Raw genomic sequence first — 25052 nt, forward strand, 5'->3', positions numbered from 1 at the left:
CATAGATTTAGGGTTGGAAGGGACCTTAGAGGGCCTCTGATCTAACACCTTCATTTTGTTAATGAGGGAACTGAGGCTAAGTGACTTAAGGTCACACAAGTAAGTAAGTGGCAAGACCAAGATTCAGACCCAGATCATGTGTAAGGTTCTTTTTGGCTCCATAATGCCTGAAGGAACCCTAAATCAGCCTATCGTGTATGTTAGCCTAAACCTAAGAGAGACTAGATGGCAGGCTTAAGATACCAGACAGAAGTTTTCCATCTCGGTTCTTTGTCCTTCATCTCCACCATAGCATCTGATGATGGATCTGAGTCAGAGGAGAGTGTATCCAGTGGACGCTCCTGTCACAATGAGAGGAGCATCCAAGAGAAACTTCGGATCCTGATGGCAGAGGGACTTCTTCCTGCTGTAAAAGTCTTCCTGGATTGGCTTCGGACCAACACTGACCTCATCATCATGTGTGCACAGGTCTGCCTCAATTCTCCCTCTTCCCCACCCACTCCCCTTCAAAACCTCCTGCCTATTAGCTCTACACCCTGTGCTGGGAACAGACCCAGTACTTGGGGTGGCCAGGGACTTTCCTTTAATTTGTCCATAAATGAATTAAGGGATAATCTTTGATAGAAAGTCCTGAGAGGTCGTCTCCTAAATGCTCCTATTTCCTAACTATTCCTGTCATCCTAGGAATTAAAAAAAATCTTTAGAGAAGACTTTTCCACCTTTGCTCAAAGACCAGCTGCTAGTCTTAACTACCTAAACTGTCAGAAGGTCTTTTCCAAAATATGACTTAAATTTCTCCTGCTATGTTTCTCTTATTTCCTATAATCATGGCCCTAAGAGAACCCAAACTGATAGTCACACTTCTAGCCTAGCCTTTTAAGTTAATGATTGATCATTCAAGTTTATTGAGTATTTGCCTCCTCCACATGGAAGATAACAGAAACATATATGATTCCAGTCACCAACAATACAAAAACCAAATCTCCAATTGAATGATACAGACTTTGGGAACTTTAGAAATATGGATAGGTCAAAGATGTCCAGAGGCAGAATCATAGAATGATAAGAATTGGAAGTGATCTTAGAGATGATTTGGTCCAACCTTCTTGTTTTATAGAAGAGAAAAACTAGGGCTGAAATAAGGGGAAGTCTTTGTCCACTTTCAACAAAGCTTATGAATTCAACCTGTTAATTGATTCTAATTCTAGTGTTCTTCCTTCTACTAAGATTGTAATTGGTATCTGGGTGGCCTTGGACCTAACAGGAGTGGAGTCAAGAAGTTCAAGTCCTAACTCAGACATTTTCTAAATGTGTGACCTTGGACAAGTTACTTACCCTCTCTCTGCCTTATCTGTAAAATGTGACTAACCCTATCATGTACCACAGGGCTTTGATGAGGCTTGAATGTCTTATTAGTACTTTCTTTACAACATCCTTGTGAGACAGAGTTGGAGTGTGTTTGGATAAATATTAGTTAAAGGAAAAGTATGTTTATTATTTCTGTTTTACAAATGAGACCACTGAGACTTAGGGGTAGGTGGAATGATTTGCCCCATGTCAGACATTTAGGATCAAAGCTAGCCATTGAACTCAATTGTTCTTGGTACTATACCATATTGTTTGCACTATGAATAGTAGAAAAAATGAGTGGAATATGTCAGGAAATTAGAGAGTGGAGCAGTGTCAGAGGAAGAAAGGAAAGAAAATGCTAGGTATACATTTGGATCTAGAAAACAAATTTGATGCCATTAGAGACAAGAAGGGAACCAACTGGATGTTCTGAGAAGAAAGCAGATATTTGTCATTTCAGGATAGTAGAGTCCTGTGAAGTATAGGTCAGAGGAAAAAGCAGAGGAGTGGTGATTGATGATTCCCTGCTCAGGGATGCCTACACAGCACTTTGTAACAACAGTAAATCCTATTTGGGACACATTCATTCTATAGATGATCTCCCTAGACTTGCCAAAACAGATGACTGTTGTGCACTTTAGGTGATTTGTGTGAGTACATACAGATCCTCTGAAGAGGACCTAAAATGTATTGCTATAAGATCATGGGGGTTTTCATAGCTGCTTATTGAAAGTAGCAGATGCAGAAGAGAAAAATCAGTTTGGGATGTGAATAGCTGGCCAAGGAGGGGGTATGTGAGAATGAGTTTTTAACTTCTGAATCACAGTTTTAAAATAAAGAGATGACAGACTGCTCCAGAAGGATGGAGTGGACCTAACAAAGACTTGTAAAAATATTTTTATAGCGAGGCAATTAGGTAGCATAGTGGATAAAGCCAGGCCTGGAGTCAAGAGAACCAGGGTTCAAATCTGACCTCAGATACTTCTTAGCTTTATGACCCTGGGCAAGTCACTTAACCCCTTTTGCCTTTGCCCTTCTGGCTTAGAGTTGTTGCTAGGAGAGAAAGTAAGAATTTTTTTTTTAAGAGTATGTTTATTGGATATCTTGGAAATCAAAAAATCTAAATACCATAGAGAAGGGCTGCAATGAAAGAATACCCATTGAGACTTAGTTCACAGAATCTAAGAAAGGAACCAATAGTAAATAAACTCTGTGGCCTCAAATGGCCACAGTTTAGGCAACAACAAAAGAAACTAGAGATCTTACCTCAAAGCAGGCTTAGCACTGAGCCTTAGTGGGATAAAACCAATGATTACAGTAGATGTGGTTCTGAGTATGTATAACTTACTTTTAAGAAAGAGGATAGCTAAAAGGTCAGCTGGAGAAGCATTGCATGTTAGGAATGCATGTGAAGAAATCTGAGGAACAGGAGTGAAGCATAATGGAGAGAATTTTGATATAGATTTTGTTATTGGAGTGTACCCTGAACAGAAAGAGCAAATAGATGAATTTGGAATATCACAAATGTGGCCCAGGGCATGATATAGAAATCATGGGAGACTTGCATTGTCCAGACGCTACTGAATGGAGCCATCTGCTAGAAGCCTTTATGATACTTTCATCCTTAATATGAGGGAGCTCACAAAGGGAAGTCCTTTCTTGGATCTGATTTCTCTCAGGGAAGCTGTTTGCTTACTTATATAAGATACAAATTATGAGAACCTTAAGGGGGAAAAGGGGCATGAAGCACTGCCTCCCAGAGTTTGTTTTGGAAGGAAGAAAACTTGGGCAGGATCTAACATGAAAGCTTGTTATGATTTCATGGACTAATATCCAATAGAAACTAGCCCAGCAGAGACAAGAAACTGAAAAGATAAAAAGGGAAGTAGCAGTTCCGTGGATAGAGAGCCAGGCCTGGAAGATGGGAAGTCCTGGATTCAAATGTGGCCTCAAACACTTTCTAGCTGTGTGACCCAAGGCAAGGCATATGTTGCCTAGCCCTTGCCTCTCTTCTGTCTTGGAACCAATACTTAGTAACAATTCTAAGACATCTGGTAAGGTTTTTAAAAAAGACAAAAAGAAAAATAATTCCAGTGGAAAGGAGATTAGCTTGAATGCCCTGGAGAACTCTCCAACTATCTCACTTTTTAGAAAGTGTATGCAGAAAGTGGGATGAAGGGAAAGGAAAAGGATGAATAAAAAGATTGGTACGATACTACAAAACTAGTGTCAGGAGTGCCAAAACACTAGATGTGCTGGTGCTGGCCAGCAAAGCTAAGGGCAATTGTTAGAAGCAATTTTTTTGCTCTTTGGGAGTGGGATGGGACATGGAGTTAGGGGAGAAGATTGAAGCAGGGTTAGGTTCTCTGTTTGGACTGGTGGATTGATGGTCACTAACCACAGAGAAAAAGTGGAGCAGTTTAGCTGTCGTTTTGTTTCCCTTTTTCTCTGCTTTTGGAAAAACAAAACTGCCTGATTTGAAGTTAGGACTCAGGATACATAAGGAAATTGTAACTGACTCAGGTGAATTACCTGAAGGGTATAGTTGCTGAGCCACCATCAGAATAAAGATTGTTGGAAATGGGGAATGTGCCTCAAGGCCAGAGCATATGTTGTCCTGGTTTCTTTCATCTGTTTGTATGTTCTAAAACAGTTTTAAGAAAGAGGAGCATTTACAAACAATAAGCCTGTGAGCTTACTTGAGTTTCCTGGGGAAATTCTGAAATGGATTGTTCAAGAGATGGTTAGAATCTAGGAAAAAAAGCCGTGATTCCAAAGAGGCTCTGTGGCTTCATCCAGAACAAGTCATGTTTAATTATCCTAACTTTCTTTTTTGACTAGATTACTAAATTATCACATCAGCATTTGGTAAAATCTTATAATGTTCTTGGGGGAGGGGGGAATGGATAGATGTGGTTTAGGCCTTAATACAGTTAGATGGATTTGGACCTTTCATTATTTGTTTGTTTGTTTTTCCTTTTTTATTTTTATTTTGAATATTTTCCCATAGTTACATGTTTCATGTTCTTTCCCTCTCCCAGATTTGGGCCTTTTAAATGGCTAGTAAAGGTATTGATGGCATCCTTATCAGATGAGCAGATGACACAAAGTTGAGAGAAGAGAGAGCTAACACAATGGATGAGAAATGATCCAAAATTATCTTGCCAGGCTAGAGCAGAATACTGAATTTTGTTAAATTACATTCAGTAGGCATCACTGCAAAATTTTACACTTGGGTTCCAAAAAATCACTCTCTTAAGTGCAGAAATGAAGAGATATGATTAGTCAGCATTTTATCTGAAACAACTCTGAAGTTTTTAATGTATGCAAGCTCAATGAGTCAACAGTGTGATGTGCTAGCTATTTGCTAATTTGATTTTAGATTGCATTGAGAGGAATAACGACAAGGAATAAGGCTGTACTCTGCAAGTCAGAACACATCTGGATTTGTGTTCAGTTTTAGGCACCACATTAAGGTGGGCATTAGCCACTCTGCTTCAGTTTCCTTATCTCTAAAATGAGGATAATAGCACGTCCCTCCTAGGGTAGTTGTGAGGGTCAAATGAAATAACATGTAAAACATTTTGCAAACCTTAAAATGCTATATAAATACTAGCTACAATTATTTTTACAAGCTGGAGGATATCCAGGATGATGAAAAACCTTGGGTTGTTCCATATGAGGATCAATTGAAGGAGCTGGATACATTTAGCCTGAAGAAAAGATAAATCAGGACACAGGACAGCTGCCTTCAAGTATTTGAAGGGTTGTCATATGTAAGAGGAACTAGATTTGTTCTGTTTGGTCCCAGAAGGCAGAAATAAAAGCAGTGGATAAAAGCGCAAAGAACCAAATTAGGCTTCATCTTTTTAAAAAAAAAAGTTCTAATGGCTGTCCAAAAATAGAATGGGCTTCTCCAGTAAAGATGCCTTTCAGGTATGGATTGGACTAGAGGGCCACTGAGATCTCTTCTAACTTTAAAATTCTGTAATAATATCTAATTACCAAGACTATGCTCTTATCACTTCCATGTATACCCTCCTTACGAAACCTCTTTACCACTTAAGAAATTCTTTCTCTTCCTATTTTCTGGTGTGTCATATCCTTTAATAGTCTATCAATACTTGTTATCTATATTGCTGAAGTACAAATTTTGGGGGGGGAGGTGGGTAGGCAGGTTATAGACATTTATTAAATGTCTCCAGTGGACCAGACTCTGTGCTGAATACTATATGCATATTTCATTTGATCCTCACAACAACTCTGGGAGGTTGATGCTATTATCCCCATTTTATGGCTGAAGAAACCGAGGCAGGCAAAAGTTAAGTGGCAAGACCATACAGCTAGCTAGTAAATGTCTGAGGCAGGATTTGAACTCAGTTCTTCCTGATCCCAACACTAGCTCCACTAGACCAGTGATGGGCAAACTATGGCTTGCGGGCGAGATGTGGGCCCCCTGAAATGTTATATCCATCCTGACAGATGAGCATTTCCTTTCCTTTGGCCCCCTCTCTAAAATTTGCCCATCCCTGCACTAGACTAGACTGTTTAACTCTCTCCAGGACAGTGGAGATCTGGGTAGGAAGTATTTTCTTGCTCCAAGTGTTTCCTTTGCTCCAACCTGGATCATCCCACATTTGGAAATTAATTTTTTCTGTAGTGTATAATCTCCATTGGTTTTGAGGTTGCATCCTACCCTCTGGTGATAGAAATCTCCCTCCTCCTTAGTTTTTTTCCTCAGTCCTGCTAAACTTTTTTCCTTGTCCTGTCCCTATAGAGCTCCCAGAGCCTATGGAATCGCCTCTCTGTGTTACTGAATCTTTTGCCAGCTGCTGGAGAACTCCAGGAGCCAGGTGAGTCAGCTCCTTTCCCCTCCATGTCCTGTTTTAGTCCACCCATTCTCTCTTCTTGGCCACACTTTAACCTAATCCCCAAGGTAAAGAGGTTAATGAGATTCACCCCTCCACCCTTCATAGTGCACAACAGAACATTGTGGTCCCAGCCTCTCTGGTTTCCCATCCCTAAACATTACCTCCAGTGTGGGGCAGAAAGCTAACCTGATCAGTTTGGAGCTCCCAGTGGGGAAGAGAAAAAAGACATCTGAGGGGTCAGAGAGAGCAGCTAGCTGGAGAGAGTAGGCCACTGGTATCACCCTGGTGTCTGTGGTGATTGGGAGTTGTCTCCGCTACCTGGAAAGGAGCAGTCTGGGTTAATTCCCTAGTCTAAGAAAATCTGTCTCTTGTCAGTGCTTTTACCTTCTTTGTCCTATGAACCATTCAGCCCACTGATCTTATCCCTTTTTCTCTTCTCACTTCAGCTTCACATTCCCTTCTTTCAAGGAATTTCCTCAGAGCAAACTTTTCTCTCATACCTTCTATGCTTCACTTCTGTAGCTCCTTCACATCAATCCTTGGGTTGGAAGAGTAGTATGAGTGATAATAGCTGTCTCTCCCTTGTTAGATTGAGGATAAGGATTCACTATCTAGATCTTTCCCTGCTTTTAGAGAGTAGATGAAACTAATGTATTTCTCATTCCCCAGGCCTGGTCCTGTGTCCTGAGGTACAGGATCTCCTTCTGGGCTGTGAACGACCTGACCTTCCCACTTCCCTGCTGCTCCCAGAGGACACAGCTCTCCGAAACCTACCCCCACTCCGAGCTGCCCATAAACGCTTTAATTTTGAACTGGATCGACCCTTGCTCAGTCCCATGGAGGAGGTGAGCACATCCCTGGTTCCTTTTAGTCACAAGGATCTCAAATCACAGGAACTTTATTTGGGAGCTTCTTTTATCCATCCTCTCGCTTCTGGGTAGAACCACCCCCTTCTAGGCAGTTTAGGCCGTCCTGGCTTAAGGAACAGTATTTCCTTTATATTTTCGTTCTGCTGTAGTGAAAAGAAGAGTATGAAGCCTTAGGTTCAACAATAAGAACCATACTGGATATCTCTTCTGCCCTACTTTCAGTATACTCTCTTGGGCTACTGTTGTTATCCACCTGTTGAAAAAATGTTGACAGTAGGACTCTTGCCTTTTAGGCACAAATCTGATAGAAATAATATGTAGTAATTTAACATGCTAATTCAAGCATATACTGACAGTCTCTTCATCCCCTGGGATATTTCTCTAACACTAGATATTTTGAAGTTACATAGGAATCTTTTTTAATATTCAATTTTCATATCGCGGTTCAAATTATCTCCCTACCTCTGCTCCTCCCCCACTCATTGAGAAAGCAAGCAATATAATATAAGATCTTTAACAATGAAAATGTGACTGATAAAATACAAATTTTGAATTAACTTCTAGCTATTATAGTTTTGGAGAAAAGCCACTTATCTCTTTTTGACCCCTCCCTAAGGGGCTTCCCTCAGCTGATCTCTAGTTAAGGAATCAAAGGTACCTCCTTCCTCTGATCAATAATAATCTAGAGATTAGGATCTCTTAAGGAAAATTTAAAAACTTTGGGGGTGGGGGCAAGGGTTTTCCTTGGGTGGAATATAACTTATCCTTTGGGGTAACTGGGAAGTCAGTGATCTTAACTAGACCAGAGATATTTTGTATTCTAAATTTGGTTACCATCCATTTCCTAGGGCTTTAGCTTCCATTCTAAAACATTTGCCCAAAAGAGATTAGATCTGAGAGAATTTTATTGGAAGACCTTGTTTCTTTCCTTCAGGTAGGTCCAGAAGGAATTTTAGATTGGTGAAATACTTATTTGTTAATATTTTCTTCTTGGTTTTTAAAAATATTTTATTTTCCCCAATTACATGTAAAAACAATTTTTTAAACTTTTTTGATTTCTAAATTCACTTCCTCCCACTTTTCCCTCCCTGAGACATTAAGTAATCTGATATGATTTCTTAATAAATTCATTGGAGCCAGAAAGATTTTAAATATCCTTCCACAGTAGTCTTTCCTCACAATCTCTGAATTTCCCATAAGTACACAGCTGGAAGCAGAAAGAATAGAAAAACTACCTAAAAGGGATGAAATTAGACAGAATTTGTTGCAATAGAAAGGAGAGATTTGATTCTGCTCCCTTTTCTTTCTCCCCATTTCACCACCCTCTGTGCCCATCCTTTAATGTCTCTTCTCTTTCTCCTCTTCCCAACATCCATCCAGTCTGTCGTTCGAATCTGCTGCATCCGTAGCTTTGGCCACTTCATTACCCGTCTACAAGGGAGCATCCTGCAGTTCAACTCTGAGGTTGGCATCTTTATCAGCATTGCTCAGGCTGAGCAAGACAATCTGTTGCAGCAAGCCCAGGCCCAGTTCAGGATGGTAAGTGTTGGATCCTTTTCCCTAATCCCCATCCTTTAGGATCTCAGGGTCTCGATCAGCTCTTCCATTTAGGCTTGTAGACAAGGAAAAAATATATCTATTTGCAAAGATATCAGGGAAGAGATAGACAGAATCAGAGCCAGGTGGGAAAGGTTCTTGGGGGCAGTGGGCATAGGGAACAATTTTAGATAGAGGAGGAAGAGGGAGAACATTAGACATTAGTGTGTAATTAGAATTTTTGTACCCTTGAACTACAATTCCCAACATCCCACTTCCGTCCTCACGTTATGTCCTTATGTTTTGGGTATAAAGTTTCTGTAAGCCTACCCTCGATCTCTCTTCTCCCCCAAATACGCTCGGGAAAAACTGCTCTTTACTCAGGCTTTACTTTTCCTCTACTTCAAGTGATTATTAAATCTTATAAAATATAATACTTGGAGTTATTGGATATTCATTTTAATCTTAGAGTAGGGAAAAACAACCAGCTTCTGTCCCTACTTTCCACCATTCTCCACACACACAGTTCATTCCTGTGGTCACTACAGCCAGAAGTTTGTATTCCCTTTGCATGTTTATATGTGGTGACCAAGCACCATCCTCACCTTAAAAGGAAAGGGAACCTTGACCTTGAGGGAAAGTGTTGGAAAATTCTCATACATTCTTGTCTGTTTTTCCTGCATGACATGCATCCAACACTTTTCTTTCCATTTCCACTGCTATATCGTACGTTGGATCCTTATCACTTCTCTTCTAGACTTTTTTTAAACTCTTTATTACTAATTTGATTATCAAAAAACAAAAAGGTTTTAAGTAGCCATTTTTAGCCACTGACACAAAACCATTAATTCCAAACTATAGTTTTCTGAAAGGCAAACTTTATCCATATAATAGATAATATCTTTTAGACCCTTCTGGTCATCTTCTTGGCTCTAATCTTTCTGTTTTGCAGTTTACTCTAATTACCACATCTATTACTTGGCCAAAATTACTTTGATCATGTCACTGTCCTGCTCAGAAACTTCCCATGGTTCTCCATTCCTATACTTTATGTATTCCTGCTCTGTCACCTTTTACACTCCTCTTCAGCTGTCTTGAGTTGATAATAACATTTTCCAAATTTTACTTCTTGAAGCCTTCCCTCCAAAATTCAATCTACTATTCCTTTATTTTATTGCCTTCCTTGCCCAAATAAGTACTTACCAAACTCTCTATGGTTTAATTAGTTACAATAAATGTAAGTTTTTTGAAAGCAGAGATCAAGTTTTTGTGCCCGACATAGTAGATGATCAGCAATTGTTGGTTGATTGATACAAGTGGTTTAGTTTCAAGGAATAGAACTTCTTGTACTTTGTTTTCCCAGCAGGGTTGGTTGAAAGGCATTTGGTTGCAAGGCTAATACTCAGATGACAGAGATTTCTCCTGATTTTGTTTCCTAAAAAAGGAGAATTTCCTAACCTAATCCTTACCCTTCTCCAGCTAGTCTCTCTTTTTCTTCCATAAACAGGCCCAGGAAGAAGCCCGACGGAATCGGCTTATGAGAGACATGGCTCAACTTCGACTACAGGTGGGAAAGTAGGAATTATGTCTACCTTCTCAATATTCCCAGTATTTTCCATATAGAAGTCCATCCCCTGTACTGTCTAGCTTCCATCCTTCTCTTCCCCCCCCACACACCCCAGGTCTTTCCCATTTCTTGTTCTGTCTTACACAACTTAAATAGCAAGAGAAACATTCTTATAGTCAACTTCTACCCTTCCCACTTAAGTGTTGATCCTTGAAGAGGGGTAGGAGGGCATCCAACTTACTACTTTTTGCTCTTCTTACTACCAGCTTGAGGTGTCCCAGCTGGAGGGCAGTTTGCAGCAGCCCAAGGCTCAGTCGGCAATGTCCCCATATCTTGTCCCTGACACTCAAGCTCTCTGCCAACACCTCCCCATCATCCGCCAGCTGGCCAGCAGTGGCAGGTTCATTGTCATCATCCCTAGGACAGGTAAGGATTCGGGAGTTGGAAGGGCAGGAACATGTCATAAAAATATCAGTAGTGCCATCCTGGACCATTTGTCCTTCTGGCCCAGGATTGTGTCTCTGACAGGGACTCAAAAGGATGTTGTGGGGTTTCATAAATCTCAGCTCACTACTCTGATACTGCTGTAACAGCATCCTCACTGACTCCCTGCCTCAGTCTCTCCCTTTCTTAGCCATTCTCCACTAGCCACCAAATCAACATTCTTAAAATACAAATCTGAAAATTCCTGTACTCTAGGGTAAAATACAAATTCTACAGGCTAGAGCCCACCTTCTTTTTCGGAATTACTTTATGTTACTGCCATTCTCCATATATGAAATTCCATCTCCAGCCACTGTGCCTCTGCACAAATGGTCCTCTGTGTCTGGGATCAGTCAGCCTATGAAACTTTTAATAAGTGGCTACTATGTGTCATTCTCTCTGTTAAACTCCAGGAATACAAAGAATGGCAAAGGCAGGCCCTGCTCTCTAAGAGTAAACAATGTAATAGGGAAGGTAACATGTAATTTTGTACAAATAAGATATTTGCAGGATAAATTAGAAGTAATCAAAAAAAGAAAGGCATTAGAATTAAGGTGATTTGAGAAAGGCTTCCTATAGAAGTTGGCATGTTAGCTACACCTTGAAGGAAGTCAAGAAAGCCCAGAGGTAGACATGAGGAAGAGCTTTCTATACCTGAAGTGAATGTAGTAAAAATGCTTAGAGTATAAGGCGCAAGGAATAGCAAAAAGGCCAGTCTCACTGGATCAAAGAATACTTGGAGGGATAAGAAAGTGCTAGGAAAAGTTGGGGAACTCAGTTACAAAAGGCTTTGGATACCCAACAGGATTTTATATTTGATCCTGGGGTGATGAGGAGCCACTAGAATTTGAGTAGCAGGGTGGCACTGCCATACTTGTGCTGTAGGAAGATTACTTTGATGACTGAGTGGAGGAGCATGGGCTGTTGTGTTGAGCCTTGAGGTAGGCAAACTCACCAGCAGAGTATTGCAGTATTCCAGGGGTGAGGTGATGAGGGCCTGTACCCTAGAGTGGTGGCATCATTAGAGGAGAGAAGATTGCAGATTATATACTAACAAAGGAAAGTCAATAATAGCCTTTGGCCACAGATTAGTTATGGAGAGGAAGGGCAGTGAGAAAGTAAAGGTGACATCTAGCTTTCAAACTTGGGAGACTGGCAGAAAGCTAGTATCCTCAGCAATAATAAGGAATTTTGGAAGGAGGGGAGGATAATATGATAATTTAGTTTTAGAGATGTTGAACTTCAGATGTCCACAAGACATCCAGTTGTATATGCTTAATAAACAGTTTAGAGGTCAACAGAGAGGTTAGGTCTGGATAAGTTGATTTGAGAATCATTAGTATAGAGATGATAATTGAATCCTTGGGAATTTATGAGATCTTTTTATGAGAATTTATGAGAAAGTTAAACTGTATATAGAGCAGTGATGGCAAACCTATTAGAGACAGAGTGCCAGTCCCCTCCCCCCAGAGACAGTGCCACCACCACCACCCCCCTTTACTTCAGACAGGGGGAGGGAAGAAGCCTCCCATTGGACTGCTGGGCAGAGGGTGGGTGATGTGAAAAAATATCATCAGGCATGATGGAGATAGGGAAAGGAGCAGTTCCACCCAAGTGCCTCTACTTTTCTAGTAATGAACTCTAGGTGGTGGGAAGTGGGGGTGGTACACATGCCCAGAGAGAGTGCTCTTTGGCACCTGTGCCATAGGTTCACCATCACTGGTATAGAAGAAGAAGAAGAGAAGAGGGTCCCAGGACAGAATCCTGAGGGATGTCTATGCTTAGAAGGTGTGATTTTTAAAAATTCAATAAACATTTTACAAAGTGCCTACTAAGTGCTAGGACCCCTGCTAAACTCTGAAGATACAAAAAAGATACAAAAGATAGTCCCTGCCCTCAAAGAGCTTATACTCTAATGGGGGAGGCAGCATTCCAATGAATATAGACAAAGGATTCAGGATAAATATACAGATTTATACAGGATAAATAAAATAATTTTTTAAAAGGAGGGAAACAATGGAATTCAGAGAGGTTAAGGAAAGCTTCCTGTGGAAGGTTGGGGTTGGAGTTAGGACTTAAAGGAAGCTGGGGAAAGGTCAGTAGTCAGCAGGGGAGGGAGAACATTCCAGGCAAGGTAGATCACCAGATAAAATTCTCAAGGGGAATTGTCTTATTTGTGGAACAGCCAGGAGGCCAGTGTCACTAGATTAAAGAGTATGTGTCAGTATAAAGAAAGCTGGAGAAGATAGGAGGCTAGGTGGTGAAGGGCCCAACAGAGCACTTTGGAATTGCTTCTGGAGGTGATAGGTAGTCACTGAAGTTTATTGAATTGGAGGGTGGTAAAATTTGACCTGTGTTTTAAGAAAATCCATTTAGTAATTTATTAGAGAACCCAGGACAAACCTTAAGGAACGTCTACAGTTAGAAGGCATGATCTGGAAGATGATCTAGCAAGGAAGACCAAGAAGGAGTGGTTTGATAGGTAGGGGGATAAGCAAAAAAAAAAGTGACATCCTGAAAATTTAGTGAAGGAGAGTATCATCTAATAAAAGGTAATTAATAGTGTCAGTGGCTGTAGTAGTCAAGGAGGATGCAGATTGAGAAAAGAACACTGGATTAGGCAAGTAAGAGATTGTTGGTAACTTTGAAAAGAGCACCTTCAGTAGAATGATAAGGCCAAAAGCAAAACTGCAATAAAGTTAAGAAGTGTGTAAGGAAAAAAGGAGGTACCTCTTGTAGAGATGAGATTAATGGGGCTAGAAGTATCAAGTGAATGTTTTTTGAAGATGGGGGAGATATGGGCATGTTTTTAGGTGTCAGGAAAGCAACAAGTAGACAGATTGAAGGCACATGAGAGAATGTGAATGACAGTGAAGACATCTGTTGAAGGAAAATGGATAGAATGAGATCACCAGTATGTTAAGAAGTTGGCCTTAGGATCAACCCTTCATGCTAGATAGGGATGAAGAACGATAATAGTAGAAGGCATCTGAGTGATGTGAGATGAAAAGAACGGAAGAAATAGGAGCTCTCTGTAAATGATTTCAATTTTTTCAGTAAAATATTAGGCAAAATTCTCAGCTAAGAAAGGGTAGAGGGAAAGGAGGGAGCACCACAGGAAGTCTGAGGAGAGGTGAAGAGTTTTTGGAAGACCTAATATATTGAATGGGTTAGTGACAATTTGGAAAGTATAGAAGGAATGCCTAGTGGCAGTGAGGGCCCAGTTGAGATTGTATAATAAAGATGTGCAGTGTTCCCAGCCAAAAATGCATGGTTTTCTCCACTTTCATTCAACAGCATGTTAGGTTAAGGTAGTGGATGGTGGGAGTGATCCAAGGCTGAGGCTTGACAGGGTGAAACTTGAGAGGTGGTAAGACAATGTAGACTTGAAGTGATTTGCTATGGGGTCAAGATGGGGAGAAGAGAATACAGCTAATAAAGGGGAGATGACTTTGGAGGAACTAAGGAAGTAAAGGATTGGGAGTCATGGTGTGGATGAAGAACCAGTTCTGATATTGGAAGGAACTTCTCATATAGTCCTTCCTACAGAAGCCTTTTCTGATCCTCCTGAAATTAGTTATCCATATTCTATATTTTATTTAATTGTGTGGACTGTCTAGCCACCCCTCTCAGTGTCAGCTCTGAGAAGGCAGGGGCAGGGACTGTTGTGGTTTTGTTGTCATGTTCCCAGTCTTCAGCACTGTGCTTTGCATGTAAAGGCACTTAACAAATGTTTGTAGAATCAAGTAGCTGACCTTTCTTGATATGATACTTACTGGTTAGGTTCCTATCACCAAAACCTTCCAGTTGACCATTATTTTATGGTCCTGCTATCCATAGATTTTCCTAAGCCCTTAAATTTTTTCCCCACTCATCATCCTTCCCCTTAGTGGATTTAATTATATCCTTTCAGTACTTCCTGCCTCCTCCTCCTACAATTTTCATCCTTGAATCATGGGAGATCAGAATTTGGGTCTTCAGTTCCCTCCCTCTCCAGATAAAGACACAGAATAAATCAGATCCTGCCTCATAAAAGAATAGCTACTGAGAACGTCTTTCTGTAATCTAGCAGTTGATGTAACCACATGCCACCTTTTTTTTGGGGGGGGGGGGTAGACTTTAAAATGTACCCTCTCTCAAAATCTTATCTTCTTCCCTGTAGTATATGTAATAAGTAGGCTACTGAGAGAGGCATGTCTGAAGTCTCTGCCATTTACTAGTAAGTCTACAGGGGACATTTAGTCAGATTTTTATTGAGTTCCTACTATATTTAAAGTATTGTGCTAGGCAAATTCATTCAGTTTCCTCATTTGTGAAATAGTATTAGCTCCTCCTTACCAAGGTAGTTGTAAGATAAAATGAGATACTTCTAAAGCACTTTATAAACATTAAGAGACTGTATAAATGCTCACTGTTATTTTTCCCATTTTTGGTGAATTAGTGATTGATGGCTTAGACTTGCTAAAGAAGGAACATCCAGGAGCCAGGGATGGGATCCGATACCTGGAAGCAGAGTTTAAAAAGGGAAACAGGTGAGAGATGGTGCAGGTGTGGGTGGGACTTGGATGGGGCACGGCTAATGGTTGAAGGAGCAGTCCAGTTAACTGTTCTGTCCACCCTTCCATCACCTGTGCTTCATTTTTTTGGTCTCTAGATATGGGTTGGACTAGATGACTTTTGAAGTCCCTACCAATTTGAATACTTGTCCAGAAGAAGTGACTTTAAAGTGGGAGAGGGCTAGATAGAGGGTTACTAATTCCATTAGGTTCCCTTTGATGAGGGTAGGGGAAGAATGGAAGCTAGAGGAAGACTCTTCCCTCAGAGCTGGCTGGGTCACTCACACTGTGATCTAGGAGGTAATTTAACATCCCCACCCCCTTCTTACTCCTCATCAGGAATGTGCTATGTTATGGGCTGGAATCACAGGTACCCAGGAGCTGAGCAGTCAGTCTCTCAAAGCCTTTAGCACTGTCACCACTTAGAGCATGCACCCTGTAATAGGCACTGCCCCCAACAGAGATCAGGACTGTGTGACTGCCCTCAGTCTGAGGTGGGGAGGGCCTGGTAGGGGGTTGGCACAGAGGAAAGAAAAAGAATTCCCCCTTCTCCCCCCCCCCTCCTTCTTGCTCAAGGAACAGCCAGCTGAGCTGGCTCTCTCCTCCCTACTCCACCCCACCCTGTCAGGAAACAGCACAAAGCCGACTTGTTTAGGCCTTGTCTTCAGAAGCTTTGACTTCAAAAGCATCTATTGCTTTTCTCCTCCTGGCTCTGTGAGTCCCCAGCGCCTCCCCAGGGAGGAACCAAAGCTGTGATGTTATCAAGAGGAAAAGTGAGCTGGGCTCAGCTCTGCAGGAAAGCAGCCTCAGGTGGCTCTCAGACAGACTCACGATCTGAGCACAGGGCTCCTTCCTCCTCCCCCACCGAAAACTGATTCCCCCAGATTCATAATGACCCCTTTTGTTCTGTTATAAACCCCCCCTCCCTGACAATGTACCCAGTTTCTAGAACCAAATATCTCTCTCCTATTCCTTCTTTACAGGTACATTCGCTGCCAGAAAGAGTTGGGGAAGAGCTTTGAGCGGCATAAACTGAAGAGGCAGGATGTAGACGCCTGGTAAAGTTATAGTCTTGGCACCCCTAGGGCTGAAATGGGAGGAAGGATGTTCTCAGAGTTGCCAGCTACCTATCCCTTTTGGGATTGTGGCATAGAGCTTCGAGAGCTAGAAAATAATTTTTTGAGGTATTAGCCAGGAAAGAAAACAATTCATTCCTCCCTCTGCCTCTGGTGAATGGCTCCTAATCTGGGTCCTAAAATTGCTTCCTATTTTTTTAATATGTTACCAGAACTCTCTCAGACCCCCCCACCCCCATTCCAGATTTCATACCTCTAGTAGTTGATAGGTAAGTTCTTCTGTATGACTTCCATCCCTTTTTTTGAACTGTCAACTTTGTTGCTCTAAGGAGAAACTCAGGTGTTGTTATCTTCCCTTTTCCCCCAAAAAAATCTGTTTGGGATTCAGTTGTCAGGATTCCATCTCAGCCCATCTCCTTCAAGCTCTCCTTGCACCTGTTTTTCCTTCCTCTCTTAATTATATTGTTTTTTAGAGAGAAGCCTATTCCATTGGCTGATAGATTGTCTCCATCCCAGGACCCTCTATAAGATCCTGGACAGTTGTAAACAACTGACTCTGGCCCAGGGAATTGGAGAGGATGACCCTAGTGGCATGGTGACCATCGTCACTGGTCTTCAGATGGATAATCCCAGTGCTTTCTCTAGCTCCATGCAGGTAAGCAGGTTAACAGTTATCAGCTTGAAGCTGAACCCCTCTTCAATAAGAGTTCCCCAAGTTCAGCTTGCCCTCCTCTCATTCTTCTAGGAAGATGACTTCTCCAATCCAAGTCAGGTCCTTTAGTAGATAATGACACAGTGAGAGAATTGAGACAAATAGAATTTAGAGCTAGAAAAAGGAAGTCCCAGAGAGGTGAGTGACTGTCCACAGTTAATGAGTGGCGGAGTCAGTATCTAGACACATCTGATTCCAAAGCCCATTCTCCAGAACCAGCTGGTGGTGCCATGGCGCACAGAGTGTGGGCCTGTTCTGTCTGGTCATGTGACTCTGGGCAAGTCACTTCCCCTCTTGTAAGCTATAGAATAGGAATATTAAATGCACCTACCATCCGGGTTACTGTGAGGATCAAATGAGATCATCTTTGTAAAGTCCTTTGTAAGCCTTAGAGCGCTATGTAAATGTTAGCTGTTATTATTTTGGCTATCCCAAAAAAAAGTCTGGGATTATTTCTGGTTGCAGATGATTAATGCTCTGATTTGGGATCATCTCCTAGTTGGGTTTCTGAGTGATCCATTACCCTGTTTTCCCTTTTCACCTTTGCCCTCTAGCCCATTTACCTGTTGACCCCTGTAACTGTGCACCCAAAAAGCAAAGTTCCACAGCTTTTGGCACGTGACATCTGCACCCTGCCTCTCCTCTTCTCACCTTGCAGGCAGCGATACAAGCAGCCACCCATGCCAGTGTCGAGATCAAGAACGTGCTGGACTTCTACAAGCAGTGGAAGGAGATTGGCTGAGACTTCCCCCCAACGCCCCACACTGGGGTTGACTCCAATCTCTCCTCCCTTCGCCTGCATCCGGGGCCACCAACTGCAACCATTCCCCCAACATACAGACACACACATACACATACGTACACACACAACACACACATACAGACACGGTCCTTACCCCGGTCATGCAGAGAGGCAGCAGGGAGGGCAAAGGAGGGGGCTAAGAGGATGGGGTCCCCTCCCCCAGCCTAACCTGTGTCCGAAAAGAAGGGAAAGAAACCTTGGAGCAGGAGAGTGCCTCCGGTTCCTTTTAATCCTTCTCGTTTTATTTTGCTCCGATCGGGAAGGTCTTGGCACCCTCAACTACCCCAGCCCCCCATTGTCACCCTCGGGGCGGGGGAAGCGACAGGCAAAGGGGATTGTATTTCATTTGATTCAAAAGCAGGAGCCGCTTGAGGAGCATTTCCTGGACCTTTTGCAAGGAGGGGACACCAGAGGGCCCCTCTCCTTCCTTACCCAAGATCCAGGGTAGTGGGGGGAGGAGTGGATGACTCAGCCCCCACCCCTACCCCCCCCAGAGGTGGTGAGTTGGTTTGAGGTGGGTGTCTGGGAGGTTGTCCCCAGGCTGCCCCCCGCCCCCTTTCTAGTCCCTACTCTCCTTCCCTCCATAACCCTGAGTGGGGGGTGGAGGAGCAAAGCAGCTCAGGAGCAAAAGAGAGGCCTACAGGGAAGGCAGAAATGGACTCCTGCTCCTTCAGGCAGGGTATTCAAGACGGGCCTCCATTCCAGTATTACTGCTCTTAACTCCACTCCTGCCTGCTTTGTGTTCCACTGGAACCTGGGCCCCCACTTCTGCTTTTTGGCTCTCCCCGTAGCTGCTAGGGCAGGAAACTGGAGGCATCTCCAGGAGCCGTGGGCTACTGTGTCTGACTCAACCTGAGCAGGGTTTCCTGTTCCAGCCTCAGCCGTCTTTCTGTAACCTTTTGGCTGCTGTGTTGTGATGGAGCTGGGAGTGATGGGGGGGAAAGTAGTGGCTTCCGTGGCACCAGAGATTGTGGGAAGGGGATACTAATGCCAGGCTCAGTCTCAGGCCTCCCCAGCTGAGGATTGCAGGGAAGTTAACCTGCAAATGTGACAAAATTAGGGGAAGGAGGGACCCAGGAATACCCAGTTGCTAGAGGCTGGGTGGGTGGGGATGAAGAAAGCCCAGAGAGGCTCCCCAGCTATCCCTGCCCTTCCCCTCCCCTCCCCATTCTCTCTTCAGGCTCTGACCAACATAGGACTTGGGGAAGGAAGTCAGGATTTCTGGTTTCTTGGCTGAGCATGGGTGTCTCATCTCTCAGCAGGGTAGTTTTGGGGGTGTTGAGATCAAGATTGGGGTGGTAGGAGCAAAGATCATGGCAAATGCTCAGGGCATCGAGGGCAGATCACGGCAGCAAGAGCACACTGGGACACTGCCCAGGCATATCTTCCTCCCCCTTTCTTCATTTTCCTCAGGACCCTTTGGCACATGGCAGTGCCCCTTCCTTCTCACTCCCCCTCCCTCCCCATTCAGTCATCTTTGGGGTCTGGGGAGGGTCATGTAGGCACCCAGAAAAAAGGGCTGAAAGCAGAGAAAGAAAGGTCAAGTTGGATGACTGAAAGAAGAGGAAGAATTTGTTGCTCCTCCTGCCCCCAACAGATCCCAACAGCAACTTCCCTGACAAGGTTCCCAGAGGAGCGGCACAGCTGCCCAGCACCTCCGAGAAGCCAAATCTGGGAGAATGGGGGCAGGAGTGGGGTGTTCTCTAACCCCCCAGCAAAGACTGTAAGACTGAAACATCATTCAATAAAGTCCTCCTAACCCTGGCCCCTGCCTTCTGGAAATTTTTATATAGAGTCCCTAGAAAAAAGGGAAATGAAATGGGGTGGCAATTCTGCCCTTCTCCATAGTTGGTCTCCCCCAGCCCCGCCAACTCCCTTCCCCTCTTTCCATCGGGCATGTCCAAAGAAGTCACTTGTGCTATGTCATTTCCAGCCAGTACCACATTGGGATCAAGTATTCCCTTGTAAGAAGAAGCTGAGGTGCTTGTCCCAGCTCTTGTATCATGGCACGAAGGTTTGGGAAACCGTATGTTATTGGTGTTGCCTTGTCCTGAACGTCTTCAGTGGCACAGACCCATCCTGGGGAAGGCCTGGACAGGAGCAATGGAGAGAAGGCATGAGAGCAGGTAGTCCAAAGAGAAAAGGCTAGGGGGAAGGGATGGTCGGCAGGATGTGAGTAGGCAGGGAGTGTGGGGCAAAAGCAGGCTGAGCCAGGCTTAGAATAGGGAGGATAATTCAAATCGGTCTAGCCTTAAACGTCTTAGCTATATGACCCTGGGAAAGTCACCTAACCCTGATAGCCCAGCCCTTTCTGCTCTTCTGCCACAGAACCAATACATGGTATTGAGTCTAAGACAGGTGAAGGTTACTTTTTAAGTAAGCTGAGGGTGATAGCAGCTTGGAGATGGGGGCAGGATGGTCAGAGTCTCAGCTAAGAGGATGATCACCCCAGTATTTCAAGGAGATCAAATATTCAGAGGTGACATCCCTAGAAGGTGAAAATGGTTCAAAGGTAGAAGTGAACAATGAGCATGTAAGGCTACATTTGTTAGAAATCCTCACTTTCTTTTCTTGCTTGGGGAAGCATTGTGCTTCTATTTTAGGGGTCAGAGAAAGGCAAATTGGATGGAATCCTAGGCAAGATAAGTGAGGAAAGGCCTATCATTTCCCAAAAGTTTATCACTTCCATTCCTGTCTCTGCACAAGATCCTAGGATTTAGAACTAGGGGGAGACGGGGTACCTTAGAGATCCTCTAGAGTCTAGACCCTCATTTTACAGATAAAGAAATGGGGTCCAGAGAAGATGGAGCCCTCCTTACCCCCAGCTCAACCAGATGGGATAAGGCTGTGCCAGATCCTGTTCCAGACGGGGAAAGCAGATCCCTAATAATTTAATGCTCCAGAGCTAGAAGGAACATGGGAGATCATCTAGTCCAATCTCTTTTACAGCTGAGGAAACAGACATTAGATGACTTACGTGCAAGGCCACCCAGACAGCAAATAGCAGAGCCATTATCTGAACCTGGGCTCTCACTTCCATTAGGGAGAACTGGCTTTCAGCCCTCTCTGGAAGGAAAGCAACAATTCGGGCTGAAGGGAGGCCAAAGACTTGCAGGGGGCCCCGGGGGCTAAGGAAGATTAGGGATCCCTCGGCGGCGGCGGAGGACTAGAGACATGGGGGGAGCAGGGCTCAGGACGTTGGAGGACAGAAGACACTGGGCAGCAGAGGTTCATTTCAGAGATGTGGGTGATGGTGTGCTGGGGGGAGCTAGGAGAGGGGGGAATCCCAGAATTACAAAAGGGATTGCCCAGTACTGGCCGATTCTCGCCCCATCCACGCCTCAAATGACCTTTCCAAATGGGAGAGTGTCACTGTGCCTTTGGTCTCCCCTCCCACACACAAGCCCAAATCTCATTCCCGATGACGCTGTGGAAAGTTTGGAGTGATGCTGCCACTTAAGTAGTTCCGTGCTAGGTGCTATGAAGTGCAAAAAAAGAATGGTAGGTAGGGAAGGGCTTCCTGGAGTCCCGCCTCAACAGCCACAGGTTTGAAAGGAAAGCCTCTCCTGACGCCTACATAGATTTGGAGGGGACCCCAGGGTGGGGAAGCTTTTTAAACTTCAGGAGGCCCACGTACATCAGGCCAGGTCTGTTTCCCGACCCCTCCCTGGGGTGAAAGCGGCCCGAAAGGTCTGGGGTGCCGGGGTGGGCATGTATGGCCGAGCCTGCACACACACGCGAGCAGAGCAGAGCGGAGGAAGGGCTAGCTATGGGACCTGTGGGCACGGCGCCCAGGCTGTGTGTAGAGGCGGCAGCAGTGATCTGCCTGCTAATGGCATGGACAGAGTGACAGCTCCGGGAGACTAAGGGTCCCCCTCTGCTGCGCCCTCCAATTGGCTGTATCCCCACCTCCTCTCTGCCTCCCTCTACTCCTAGCCCCATAACACCATGTCCCACCGAGGCTGGACAAGGCAGGAATTGTTCCCCCTTTGTCTCTCTTCCCATTCTACCCCTCCCACCCCCAAGCTCCTGCCTCCTAGCCCAGACCTCTAGTACCAGGAGGGAGATTGGCCAGCCTGGCCCAGCCTCCAGGGTCTTGCCTGAGGCTTCCCTGACCACAAGCTCAGTGAGGATCCCAGCATCCCCGGGACGCAGGACATCCTTCTCAGAGACGTCCCTGAGCAGGCCATTCACACCCAGCATAGCATCTTCGGGGTAAGAAAAGGCCCGTCTTTTCGGGAAGGACTTTGTGCTGGGCTCTCGTGGGAGGCAATCAGACCTCCAGGGTGCCTCCCTCCCCCTTTGGGGGGGATACTGAAGCTTGGAGTCGGGAACTAGCTGTCCCCTACTTCCGGCCGTGTCCCCCCTGCCACACACCCACACTGCAGAGAGTACATAAGCTCCCCCTGCCCTGCCCCCCCCCCCCGCTAAGATCTCTAAGCACAGCTAGCGACTTCCACTTCTAGGAGTGTCTAGAAAAGTAAAAATCCCACCCCGTAGGAGCTGGGGGTGCGGAGGGGGAGAATTAAGACAGGGGCATCCTGTGCCCTTCTGGTATCATTCGAACCCAAGTTCCTCCTCCAGGACTGTGTGGGCTCCTCAGGCCTCCTCCCCCTCCCCGCTCCCACTGCCCACTACATTCCATGGCTTGGCTGGGTGGACGGACTTCTGCATCCTCTCCCCATCCTGCCTGGGTGCCCCTCAGCGCCACAAGCCGAGGCCCTCCCCAAGGGGGCCCTGCCTGCCCGCCTGGGATTTTCCTGGACGAATTGAGAAGCGTGCCTGGGGGAGCATGGGAAGAGGGGCCGGGGTGGGCCGGGGTGGGCCGGGGTGGGTCGGGGGAGCCGGAAAGGCCCAGAGAAACACGGCCGATGGGGAGGGGAAACAAGGAGTTAAAGGGAAGCCGGAGATGCAGGCCGGGAGGTCTGAACCCCCAGGCCAGTGGGATGGGGAGGGGGAAGTTGGCAAACAAGGAGGGGAGCTGGAAAGTTTTCTCCAGGCCGGGGCTGGGCTGCCCTGGGCTGGGCTGGGCTGGGCTGGGCTGGGCTAGGCTGGACTTGGGGGGTGGCGGGAGTGACATCTCTCCTCCCCCTGGGGGCGGCTCCTGCCCGGCCTGGCCCTGCCCCTCCACTTGTGCCAAGGAATGTGCCTGAGAAAGGAGGCTAGAGCAGCGGGTGGGGGAGCCTGGGACAGAGCTGGGCCCAGACTGGGGCCACGGAGCCTGGAGAGCAAGCTTCACAGGTCTGGGGGGGCCTCGAGGGAAAGGGGAGGGCAGAGGATTCGCAGGAGACAGACTGGGAGCCAGTTTGGAACACCCCCAGGCCCCTCCCCTTCCAAAGAAGTCCCGGGCATCCTCCGTGCCATCGTAGCCAGGACTTAGCCCTCCTGCTCCCCAGCCCCAGGCCTGCCCCCAGCCAGGTATCTGGCTCCCAGAGCGGCCTTGGCTGCCTCTTCCTCTTCCTTCCAAGATTCCTCCCCATTCCAGCGGGGAGCCCCGTGTCCCGCCTGGGGTGCCCGACTCCAGGCCCTCTTTCTGACTCCTGGCTTCCCTCTTTTCCCCTGCGAGATATTTTCTGGGCTCAGCCCGGCCCGGGCACGCCGCCTGCTCTTGGGTGGGGCAGCCCAGGGAGGCCGGAGCACCTGGGTCCCCCTCCTGAAACAGAGTTATTGGGGAGAAGGGGGAGAAGCAGGCAAGCAGCCCCTGACCCCTCGCCTAGCCCTCTCAATGGGGTGCTTGTCCCAACTAGACAAAGGAGGATTGAATGAAGGAAGTGGCCCCAGTGGAGTGGGCACTGCCCGGGCCGAGGAGACGAGGCGCCCCTTCCTGAGACCAGGGACACCCGGGCGGTGATGGAGGTCAAAGGACCGGAGCTCTGGGTCTTCTCTGGGAGAGGGGGGTGCAGGGCTCTCTCTGGGTAACGGAAAGGGAGTTCGACAGCCTCTCTGAGAGAGGAAGGAGGAGGGGAGACGTCGGGGGTGCAGAGTCCTCTCTGGGAAAGGGACAGGAAGGGGCTGGAGAACTAGAATCCTGGGCAAAGAGGCTGCGTCTAGGGGAAGGCAGGGGAGGACACCGGCTTAGGTCAGACAATGGGTGGGTGGGGGGTAAATTGGGTTCCTTCCCAAATTGAAAGGAAGTAGAGCCTGGCTTCCTACAGCCCTACAGGAAACCAGCCGGGAAAGGGGCCCCGCTCCTGTCTCAGCACATCTCTCCCCCAGAACGCACACCCAGAAAACCCCTGTTGTGGGCAAGCTGCCTCCCCAGCCCTCCGCTCTAGCCTCTGGGAGGGAGGAGCAGGGTTTGGGCGGCGGGGTGCCTGGGACCCACCTGCCTCCAGCTCCGTGGGTCAGTTGGGAGTGGGGCTGGGCTGGCTGCTGTGGGAGAGAATGTTTTTAACTTTTTCCATGTCTCTAGGGCTCCAGTGTCCATTGACTGTGGCTGAGGCGAGGAGGGGGGGCAGCCCCTTTCCTGGGGGTGCCCCCCCCCACTGAGCCACCATGCTGAGCATCAAGTTACCCCAGCTGCTCCGGGTTCATCAGGTCCCTCGGGTAAGAGAGGGGCCGGTCCCCTCCAATCCATCTCCCTCACTTTCATGGGCTGCATCTCTCCTCCACCCTGCCCTCTCAAACCAAACGAGGGTGAGAAAGAGAAATTTACTTCTCCATTCTGTCTTCTTCTCCCCCCTGATCCTTGGGAAGTCCCTCAGGCAGCCCAGCCCTCCATCATCCCATCCTGATGTCAGCCCTGCAGATGTGATATCTGCAGAAGGGACAATGACAACCGTTTTATGAGTTCACAATTTTATAGCCATGTAAGGTGGAGAAAGTGCTTTCCTCCTAGTCCTATAAAATAGGTGGTATTTATCCACTTTATCCACCAAGAAACTAAAGCTCAGAAGCAGCTCAGTGACTCAGGGGATAGAAGGCCAGGCTTGGAGATGGGAAGTCCTGAGCTTCCAATCTGACCTCAGACACTTCCTACCTATGTGACCCTGGGCAAGTCACTTAACCCCCATTGCCTAGACCTTACTGCCCATCTGCCTTAGAATTGATATTGATTCTAAGGCAGAAGGTGTGGGAGAAAGAAAGAAGAAAGGAAGGAAGGAGAGAAAGAAAGAAAAAGATTGATAAAGGGGGAAAGAGAGGTATAAGAGACTGAGACAGAACAAGAAAGAGAGGGCAGGGGGAAGAAACAGGGAAAGAGAAAGAAAGGAGTGGAAGAAAAAGAAAGAA

The 25052-nt window shown here is 45.9% G+C and overlaps 2 protein-coding genes across 4 annotated transcripts in view; both read left to right on the plus strand.

Moving 5' to 3' along the window:
• The window catches only part of SMG5 (SMG5 nonsense mediated mRNA decay factor), a 32414-nt gene extending 12828 nt beyond the window's left edge, over nt 1-19586 (plus strand). For 2 of the 3 annotated variants that reach the window (XM_044676839.1, XM_044676840.1), the window contains 10 exons: nt 293-468; nt 6128-6203; nt 6891-7066; nt 8471-8629; nt 10134-10193; nt 10460-10619; nt 15118-15208; nt 16216-16290; nt 16825-16963; nt 17679-19586. In XM_044676839.1, the coding sequence (XP_044532774.1) occupies nt 293-468; nt 6128-6203; nt 6891-7066; nt 8471-8629; nt 10134-10193; nt 10460-10619; nt 15118-15208; nt 16216-16290; nt 16825-16963; nt 17679-17762 (1196 nt within the window). In that variant the 3' untranslated portion in view covers nt 17763-19586. The remainder of the gene's footprint in view (nt 1-292; nt 469-6127; nt 6204-6890; nt 7067-8470; nt 8630-10133; nt 10194-10459; nt 10620-15117; nt 15209-16215; nt 16291-16824; nt 16964-17678) is intronic. The other variant, XM_044676841.1, reaches the window with a different exon arrangement.
• Nucleotides 19587-22990: 3404 nt separating this feature from the next.
• Nucleotides 22991-25052, plus strand: part of PAQR6 (progestin and adipoQ receptor family member 6) — a 9375-nt gene continuing 7313 nt past the window's right edge. Inside the window, exons 1-2 of the mRNA XM_044675037.1 lie at nt 22991-23063; nt 24235-24602. Coding sequence (XP_044530972.1) covers nt 24318-24602 — 285 coding nt within the window. The 5' untranslated portion in view covers nt 22991-23063; nt 24235-24317. The remainder of the gene's footprint in view (nt 23064-24234; nt 24603-25052) is intronic.

This window comes from Gracilinanus agilis, chromosome 4 (assembly GCF_016433145.1).
Source record: "Gracilinanus agilis isolate LMUSP501 chromosome 4, AgileGrace, whole genome shotgun sequence".
Taxonomy (NCBI): domain Eukaryota; kingdom Metazoa; phylum Chordata; class Mammalia; order Didelphimorphia; family Didelphidae; genus Gracilinanus; species Gracilinanus agilis.